The sequence below is a fragment of the Bos javanicus genome, chromosome 10, assembly GCF_032452875.1.
Source record: "Bos javanicus breed banteng chromosome 10, ARS-OSU_banteng_1.0, whole genome shotgun sequence".
In the NCBI taxonomy this organism is placed as follows: Eukaryota; Metazoa; Chordata; class Mammalia; order Artiodactyla; family Bovidae; genus Bos; species Bos javanicus.
Genome location: NC_083877.1, coordinates 23,448,209 through 23,458,575, shown reverse-complemented (window position 1 = coordinate 23,458,575; position 10,367 = coordinate 23,448,209). Strand labels below are relative to the sequence as shown.

The following is a 10,367-nucleotide window of genomic DNA, read 5'->3' as shown; positions in this document are numbered from 1 at the left end:
TGAATGATTATCAATTTTTGTCAACTTGTTTAAAATTCAGTTCCCCTCAGCTCATACCTTTAATAGTATTTTTTTTTTTCCATACTCCTTTTCAGGATCTGCCTAACTCAATTACCAGGAAAAGACAAGTAGACAAAACAAAGTTTGTGGTGAGCCAGACTTTTTTCCCATATGTGCACAGACCACGTGGTCTATGAACATGACAAACCCCACTTCCTGTTGCGGGGAGTCACACAGGTACCGGGTAGTATGTATATGTGCTGCCAGGCACTCAAAGACACTGAACTCTCAGCTTGAGGCAGAAACTAAGCACATTTGTGCAGGGAAATCCACGCCTCATGCCGCACTCCAGTCTGCTCTGGGTGTTCCTGGCCTTCACCTTCTCTGGTAGGGATGCTTCCAAACATGGGTGCATGTGTTCAGGGTGAAAGGACTGCACACAGGCGCGCGGTGCTTCACAGGGACTTGGGAGGAAAGGAGGGTTGGAGAAAATCATACTTATTATGATTTCAACTTGGGTTTTCTTTGGGTCCCAAATTAGTCTAATTCCTAAATTATTTTGTTTATTACTTCAGCTGTATTTCCTGATTTTTTCTCCACAGGATCTGGTATGGCTCAGAGAGTTATTCAAGACCAGCCAGACACATCCAGTCAACTGGGACAGTCAGTCACCCTGAACTGTCGGTATGCAACAACCTGGAGCTACATGTTTTGGTACAAGCTGCTTCCCAATGGAGAGATGATTTACCTTATTGGTCAGGTTTTTTCTGGCCAGAATGCAAGGAATGGCCGCTACTCTGTAAATTTACAGAAAGCTAGTAAATCCATCAGCCTCACCATTTCAGACTTACAACTGGAAGATTCTGCAGAGTATTTCTGTGCTCTCTGGGAGCTCACAGTGCTTGAAGTAATGGGAATAGCTAAACAAAAACCCCAGAGTTTAATAAAAGAGAGCTTCCCTGCTGCAGAACTCCAGCTGAAATATGCACCTGCAGATCCCAGACCAGAAATGGTAGTTGTGTGATTGCTTAATCTGTGGTCTGGAAGTTCCTTTTAAGTCACTTAGGAACAGATGTCCAGACTAACTTTCTAGTAATATGTTCTCAGTCTTGATTTTTTTAATTTTATATCAATCATACAGAACATGTGCAAAGTTGTCTAAATTTGAAAACTTGCCCTGTAATAATTTAATGTGGCAACGGCACCTAAAAAAATCTCACATCATAAATCTGGGTTTAATTTTCAGAAATTGTCATGAATATAATTTCTTTAATCTTTTCTTCTTAGGTGTTCTGTCAGTTAGGGTACAATCAGAAAAGTAGAACCACAGTAATCCAGAATAAGAGACTCATTTTAAGGAATAGAACTCTCAGGCAATTGCTAGAGTTGGTGGAGGAGTTTATACAAAGCTGTTATCTTTGCATCTTGTGCTGAACCTGAATTTACTTTAAATCAACTAGAGTGTCATTTGGAAAGGAAAGTTGGATATGGATAAAAGCATGGAAAAACTGGCATTTAAGGACATACTAGAACTCATGAGGATGACTGGAACCCACAAAAATACACTAAAAACTTGTCTGTCTCTCACTTCCTTCAATCTCACGGTAGTGGGTGACCTTCAGGAGAAGTGGATATTTATCACCATGCTACATGCACATTTGGCCCAAGACAGAGGGATGATGAGGAGGAGATCTGGTTGGAGGTTAGGGAGCTGTAAGTCAACAGTAAGATGAGCTAGCAGATCAGCAGCAACACGTGTGAGTTGCATAGTGACTGGAGCCCTGCACCAACCAGCAGGGCATAAAAAATGTGGCTACTTTATGACAACTACCTTCTAAACCTTGCACAATCTTTTTTATGGCCAACCCTAACCCAGAACAATACAGAGAAACAAATTCTGAGTCATAGATTTCCAGCTAGTAGAGACACTACAAAGCTATTCCAGTACCTTCTGTGTCAACTGGTCATCCATCTATACCTCTTTTAACAATGCACTTTCAAATAAAGAAAACAGCAAAACTATGCTTCTTGTTCAGTTCAGTTCAGTTCAGTCGCTCAGTCATGTCCGACTCTTTGCAACCCCATGAATTGCAGCACGCCAGGCCTCCCTGTCCATCACCAACTCCTGGAGTTCACTCAAACTTACATCCATCGAATTGGTGATGCCATCCAGCCATCTCATCCTCTGTCGTCCCCTTCTCCTCCTGTCCCCAATCCCTCCCAGCATCAGAGTCTTTTCCAATGAGTCGACTCTTCGCATGAGGTGGCCAAAGTACTGGAGTTTCAGCTTTAGCATCATTCCTTCCAAAGAACATCCAGGACTGATCTCCTTTAGAATGAACTGGTTGGATCTCCTTCTTGTTAATACGATGCAATTATTCCCTGTTCGACCATAATCAACGTAACCTTCGCCTGAAAAGAGTATACCAGGTTTGTGCATGCATGCTAATTTGCTTCAGCCACATCCGACTCTTCATGACCCTATGTACTGTAGCCCACCAGGCTCCTCTGTCCATGGGATTCTCCAGGCAAGAATACTGGAGTGGGTTGCCACGCCCTCTTCAAGGGATATCAAGTTCAATTATCCATTTTTGGGTGTTGTTCTTTCCTTTTGTACCTCACCCATACTGTCCCATCAGATCCTGCATCTTAACTATTGAGATACAATCAGATACAAGATTAACTTGTATTTTGCACATCATGTTTCCATAGGCAGGCAAGTGGGGGAGAGATTTTAAAATGGTTACTCTATGCATAAATATATTCATATCAAACTGAAAAAGAGATTGTCATAACTACTGTCAACTTAAAAAATATTCACAACCAGAAGTTGAGAGTTATGTTTTATCTGGTGGGAATTTTTAGGACTTCAAGCCTGGGAGATAGCATCTCAAGTAAACCTGAAAGAACTGCTCTGAGGAGGTGAGCAGAGTGGCCAGGTTGTATAGAAGTTTTGCAACAAAGTGCAGGTAGTCGGAACATCAAAAGATTATTGTTAATTAAAGAAAAACGGATATCTCAAGTTAAGGATGGACTTCCCTGGTGGCTCAGACAGTCAAGAATCTGCTTGCAATGCAGGAGACCTGGGTTTGATCCCTGGGTTGGGAAGATTCCTTGGAGGAGGGCATAGCAATCCACTCCAGTATTCTTGCCCAGAGAATCCCCATGGACAGAGGAGCCTGGCAGTCTACAGACCATGGGGTTGCAAAGAGTCAGACATGACTGAGCGACTAAGCACAAGTTAAGGAGTCTAGCACACTTCTATGCATGGGAAGATGCAAGAGTCCGGGCTCACTGAAGTCATTCTTTTACTATTCACCTCAGCTATCTTGGGGCCATTATCTGTGTTTCTTACATCCTGAGCTTCTTTAGTCTCGTGGTAGGGAGTGACTGCAGTTCTGATGGTTGTTAGATCACAGATAGTCTTCTCCTTCCTGAGTGCCCTTAGGCTCAGGAGCTCACATTGGGCTGCAGTTACTGATGACTGTGACATCCTTGTTTACTGATATGGCAGGAAGTACTCCATTTCTGATTATTACAGTTTTTGTTACTGCAAATGACCACATGATTGTTGATAGTATTTATAACTACCTTTCTATTACCCATTCCATAACATTTTTGCTCATAACAAGCACCTTCACTCACTGCCATACTTCACTTCCTATGAAACAAGCTCCTTACATAGGAGCAATGCTATGTGGAAAGTCATCAAGGTGAGTAAGACATTCTGCAAGCCCACCACTGTAGTTTTGACAGAAGCTCAAAGGGTATTGAAGGCAAATCCAAGGGTCTATTTAAGTGGAAATAATCTTGCCAATAAACAGGGAAAACTGATATACTGTATTCTGAGAAATATAGTTCAGAACGATGCTTGATTTCATATCAGATGCAATAGAAGTCACCAAGGGAAAGCATTTTTAAAGTGTTAAAAGGAAGCAAACAAGTAATACTTTCAAACTAACTTCTTATGAACATGAAAATGAATCCTTTATCTAAATCTTTCTATTTTTTTCTGCTGAGAATCAGGCTGTAACACACTGCATGAATCAAGAATGAAAGCTAAAGCTCTGCCAGCTGGTGTCCTGCTCAAATATCTTATGATGCTTACACTGGCCTTTCTGCTCCCCTCTAGTGATCATGGGTTAAACTGTGAGGAAGCCTATTGCAGTGAAAAGGAAAAAAGAGAAATGAGGTTTTTTTCTTTCCCTTTCCTGGGACCAAAGAAGATAAAAAGAACAGTGAGCAGGCCTGAACATTCCTGAAGTGAAGTGAAAGTTGCTCAGTCATGTAGTCCATGGAATTCTCCAGGGCAGAATACTGGAGTGGGTAGCCTATCCTTTCTCCAGTGGATCTTCCCAACCCAGGAAGTGAACTGGGGTCTCCTGCATTGCAGGTGGATCTACCAGGGAAGCCCTGATAGAGATTCCCTGAAGTCTAAATAGGGAAAGGTGTGAACATTCCTAGTTGTTTTGTTTTGTTTTGCCTTAACTGCTCCTAACTCTGCATATCTGTAAGTTTGCTTTACTGCTCCCTAACTCTGCAGGAGCTGCAATTCACACTGTCTCCCTTGTCTCTATGCTAAATACATCTCCTATCTAGTGTTTTCCCTTACAACACCCTTCCCTTTGTAGTTACATATCAGAAAGAAGGCTGCAGAGCCACCTAACTGCCAGAGTCAATTGCTGGGTTACAGATGCCAGGCTATGACTATCTTTGAAACAATGCAAGAGGAAGAAATCAAGATCTTATTATCACCTTGACTCCTGACTGTGAGCCCTTGCCTTGTGGTTCAGATGGTAAAGAATCCACAGGTTTGATTCTTGGGTCAGGAAGATCCCTTGGAGAAGGGAATGGCAACCTACTCCAGTATTCTTAAAGCCACCTTTCTATTTCCTCCAAATTCTGTCTCTGTCCTTTTTATTTGGCTTTGGTGGGCAGAGAAAACCAAAACTTTGGCCAGCAAAAGTGTAATCACAATAGGAGCTCTCACTGCTGAACCGTTCAGTAAACTTCCCTATGCAGAAATGGGGAGAAAGAGGATTCAACCAAACTGGCTGTTTTCTTTTTTTCTTCTTCTTTTGCCTGCCAGATGTGAAAGTGATTGACTTCAAATGACAAATACAGCACATGGCCTGATTATGGCTGCAGAGTAAGAGGCTACCTTGAAAACAAAGCTTGAAATTGTTGCACAAGATGGATGTCTTTCTTCTCTGGCAAGTAAAATTGTATGTACTGCTCTGTCTTTTCTTGTAGTATAGAAATAGCTAGCTAAGTGGGAGCAAGAGTCAATAATGGGAAAAAATAAACAATTGCAGAAAACACTGCTTGGTATACTTATTCCAGTTTATATTATGGCACCCAATCTTTCAAAATAACACCCTAATGAATTAATTTCTCATTAATAGTAATAAGAACATGATAGACATGGACACTTATGATAACACATGAAATCTGCCAGGTAAACTACTACATATACATCAGAAAGGGCTCCCCTGGTGGCTGAGCTGGTAAAGAACCTGCCTGGAAATGCAGGAGCCACAAAAGATGCAGGTTTGATCCTTGGTTATGGAAGATCCCCGGCAGTTCAGTTCAGTTCAGTTCAGTCATTCAATCATGTCCGATTCTTTGTGACCCCATGAACTGAGGCACGCCAGGCCTCCCTGTCTATCACCAAATCCCGAACTTCACCCAAACCCACATCCATCGAGTCGGTGATGCCATTCAACTATATGTCCTCTGTTGGCCCCTTCTCCTCCTGCCCTCAATCTTTCCCAGCATCAGGGTCTTTTCAAATGAGTCAGCTCTTTGCAAGAGGTAGCCAAAGTACTGGAATTTCAGCTTCAACATCAGTCTTTCCAATGAACACTCAGGACTGACCTCCTTTAGGATGGACTGGTTGGATCTCCTTGCAGTCCAAGGGACTCTCAAGAGTCTTCTCCAACACCACAGTTCAAAAGCATCAATTCTTCGGCACTCAGCTTTCTTCACAGTCCAACTTTCATATCCATACATGACTACTGGAAAAACCATAGCCTTGACTAGACGGACCTTTGTTGGCAAAGTAATGTCTCTGCTTTTGAATATGCTGCCTAGGTTGGTCATAACTTTCCTTCCAAGGAGGAAGCGTCTTTTAATTTCATGGCTGCAATCACCATCTGCAGTGATTTTGCAGCCCCGAAAAATAAAGTCAGCCACTGTTTCCACTGTTTCCCCATCTATTTGCCATGAAGTGAAGGGACCGGATGCCATGATCTTCATTTTCTGAATGTTGAGCTTTAAGCCAACTTTTTCACTCTCTTTAGTTTTTCTTCACTTTGTGCCATAAGGGTGATGTCATCTGCATATCTGAAGTTATTGATATTTCCCCCGGCAATCTTGATTCCAGCTTGTAATTCCTCCAGCCCAGCGTTTCTCATGATGTACTCTGCATACAAGTTAAATAAGCAGGGTGACAATATGCTCTGGAGTAGGAAATAGCAACCTGCTGCAGTATGCTTGCTGGAAAATCCCATGAACAGAAGAGCCTGGCAGACCATAGTCCATAGGTTGCAGTCAGTCATGAATGAGCACACATGCACTCATACATATCCCAGAAAAATATTGACCTTTATCTTGTGGATAGATTATTCTGCAATTTCAGATTCTGTCTCCCAACCCCATCCCCAAGATTTTGCACATTGCTGCAGTTGATTGAATATTTAACTTAGGGAAGGTATTATGTTGGGTGATTTGAATTTTTGTTCCTACTTAATTCTTATTGGAACACTTCAAGGTTGGATCAATTCACCTTTAGGCAGGCAATGTTACAAAGTGCTGGAGACTGAAAACTTGGTTTGTATTTCTAGATCTACCACTCATTAGTTGAGTATCTTGGCAAAATGACTTAATGATTTTTTGCTTTAGTATTCGCGTATCTACAGTGTTAGATATTGATAGAATATCAATATTGATAGAATCTACCGTGCAGAGTTCTCATGAGAAGTGAATGAGTTAATAAGTGCCAGTGCTGAATCCAGTGCCCAGCAGAAAGATACTGACTACTTACAGGAAAGGAAATTGAACTTGAAGGGGGTTCAATATTTTTCCTGGTGTTGCATAGTAAGTATCAGAGTGGAGCCTCCTCTCCATTAGAGCAGATGCCCTTTGTCACCCCAAGAGTAACTTTGTCTCAACACAGTATTGTATTGTGTTTATAGTACTTATTACTCTTTAAAATTATTTTTTCTAAAAAAAAAAAAAAAAAAAATTAATTTAATTTTTCTCTCTTCCTACTGAACTATAGGCATTTAATATCGCTTTACTACAGCATCCTCCAGACCTGCTTGGCACACAAGAGGCCATACACACACACACACACACACACACACACACACACACACACACACACAATATGAAACCCAGTAGGATTCTATAGGGTCTTTCTGAAACAGACTCCCAATACTCAAACTCTGTTGCTTCTTGTGCATAGAAAACCATTAGCCTCTTGCACTTTCCTTGAATTCCAAAGAATAAACTTAATCAGAAAAAAATGCAGAAGGAGAGGAAAACAGTCAAGCAAGACAAAATAATAATAGTTTCACCATTAAGCAAAGCTAAGAAGGACTTTTTGTTTCTTTCCATTTGAAAGTTTCAAATTTTTTAATTGAAATTTTATATAAAAAATTTCTAACCAAAGTGCTTTTCCTCCCATGGGTTGCCATCCCAATCTCTCTCAAGTTGAATAGCAGCAGTCCACAACAAGGAAACTGATTTCTGAAAGTTCTCAGAAACGTTCAGTTTCTCTTTGCTGAAAGAGTGTGGTCAGTTCTTCATGTGACTTTACAGGGGATGTCTGATTAAGCTTCTTCTTTGGCTTAAGTTTTTTCACAGACAAGGGCAGGCTGAGGACATGGGAGGCAAGGACCATAGAGCCCAGCTCCATTTCAGTATATTTAAATGAATCTTCAACTTTCTGCATCTCATAAAACATTCTGCTTTTACACTTGTAATTCACTTTCCCTCCCATAATAATAAAACAGGTATCTCTTTTACTTTGAAATAGTACCTCTCGGCCTAAACACTTCACCGACATCATTCTTTCTGGTTTCTATGGCACCTTAGGCCACTGATCATCCAAATTCTATGGTCTAATTTTATAGGACTCATTTAAAATATTCAAGCTTTCTCATCTTAGAAAAAATATTTCATATTCCTCCAAACCCCATACATGCCACTCCTGCAACCAATCTGTCTTTTACTCCCTGGCTATTGTTTAAAAGCCTTAACCATATAACTGCTTACACTCTGTCATCTTTTTTCACTCTGTACACTTCTGTTTTTCCTCCCAATATTTTCGAAAATCTATTTTCTTAAAAATCACCAATGATCTCTTTATTGTTAAATCTAAAAGACGTTTTTAACCTCCTCCATCTAGACAAGTATTTCTCAAATTCTAATGTGCACAGGAATATTATTAAAATGTAGATTCTGACTTAGGAATTTTGAGTTAGGCCTGAGATTCTGAAGTCAGAGTAGCTCCCTGGTGACGCGAATGCTACCTACCTACAGACCACATTTGAGCAGCCACTCTCTGCAGTGTGTGACACTCCTTTTGGGGACCTTTGTGTTCCTGGCACACAGTACCCCAACCTTAAACTTTAACTTCTGGGAGATCCTTTGCAAGATCTCCTATTCTTCTTTGCCCATCACACTTCAAGACCATTCCTACTGCTTAGACCCTGTTTTCCTCTCAATCTGTATACTATTCTTTGAAAATTTCATCTGCTCATATTGCTTCAATTATCATGCAAACAGTCTTAGTGGAGTGCACATAAGACTGGTCTCTGGAGTTAGATCTAGATTCTAATCACTACCCTGTCACTTAAAAATACTGCAATCCTGTGTAATTTAAATTCTTTGAAGCTAGGTTTACCATCTATAAAATGGAGGGTAAAAACGAGTAACCCAAGATGTTGTTGTATTAAATAAGATATTTCCTATAAAGCTCAGACAGTAAAGAACCTACCTACAATGTGGGAGACCTGGGTTCAACCCTGCGTCAGGAACATACCTTGGAGAAGGGAATGTTAACCCACTCCAGTATTCTTGCTTGAAGAATCCCATGGATAGAGAAGCCTGGCAGGCTACAGGTCATGCGGTCACAAAGAGTCAAACACCTCTGAGCAACTAACACTTTTAGTATTTCATTTTAAAATAAAGCTTAAACTTCAGTGCCCCTTACTTAAACATGTCATTTCCAAGATGCATAGGGCCCTAGCCATATTTTATAAATGTTTCAAAAAATAAATATCTTAACGAGTTAAGATCCTTGCCAGTTAAACCCCAACTTCCACTCTACTATAATTCTAGTCTGTCAGGTGGTGATGGAGTGAGCCACAGGCTTATTTAGCATCTGCAAGAGTGAATTTGAATTAAGAATGCATATAATTTTGACCTAGCGGAATTTATTTATGCAGCTCACAGTCACTTCAGTATATAAGTGTTTGTCATCAAGATCTCACAGGCTAAGTATCAGAGACTGATTTCAAACAAAAATCTGTTTGACACTAATGCTAATTACCTTACATTACACTGTACTGCTGTTCCTTTGGTAATGATTCATTAACAAGTCTTTGTTTCCAAAAGGCATGAGAGTCCATTGCCAGAACTTTTAATGTTTTAAGAGCAGGTAACACTTCCCTAACTGGTTCCAATATGTTTTTATAGTTTCCTTGCACGCTGCTGCATTCCACTCTGTGGAATATCTGTGCATTCCACCCTATCCATTGGAAGATGAGTTTGCTTATGTTCTTCCTCTTGTATGAAAATGGCCTCGTCTGATCATATTTATTATTGTTCATATTAACTTCTTACTCACTGGTCACAATGTTTTACATTTATGAGAATAAAGTGAAACTCATAGCATGCCAGTCCAATGAGGGCATTAACAACTATGGTAGGTAGATGATACCAAGGTTCCCCAGGTAGTGCAGTGGTGAAGAATCTGTCTGCTGATGCAAGAGATGTGGGTTTGATCCCAGGATTGGGAAGATCCCTTGGAGGAGGAAATGGCAACCCACTCCAGTATTCTTGCCTGGAAAATTCCATGGACAGAGAAGCCTGGTGGGCTACAGTCCATGGGGTTGCAAAGAGTCTGAGGGACTGAGCACACACACACGAACACATAAAAGAAATTTGCAAATGTAATTAAAGTCTCTAATCAGTATGACCTTGAATGAATCAAAAGGAGATTGTCCTAGGTGGGCCTAATCTAATCAAGTGAGCTCTTTAAAAAAGAGTTTAAACTTTTCCTTCGATCAGAGACATCCTCCTTCTCTTGAGGAAAGAAGTTGCCATGAGTGCTACAGCTACAAGGAAATGAATTCTAC

At 40.7% G+C, this 10,367-nt stretch overlaps 1 gene segment (V, D, J or C); it reads left to right on the top strand.

Annotated features, from left to right (window-relative positions):
- Positions 1-338: 338 nt before the first annotated feature.
- LOC133255133 (T cell receptor delta variable 1-like) lies at positions 339-1,024 on the top strand. The segment is given in 2 exon segments: positions 339-387; positions 603-1,024. Coding segments are annotated over 2 exon segments (471 nt in total).
- The last annotated feature ends 9,343 nt before the right edge of the window (positions 1,025-10,367 follow it).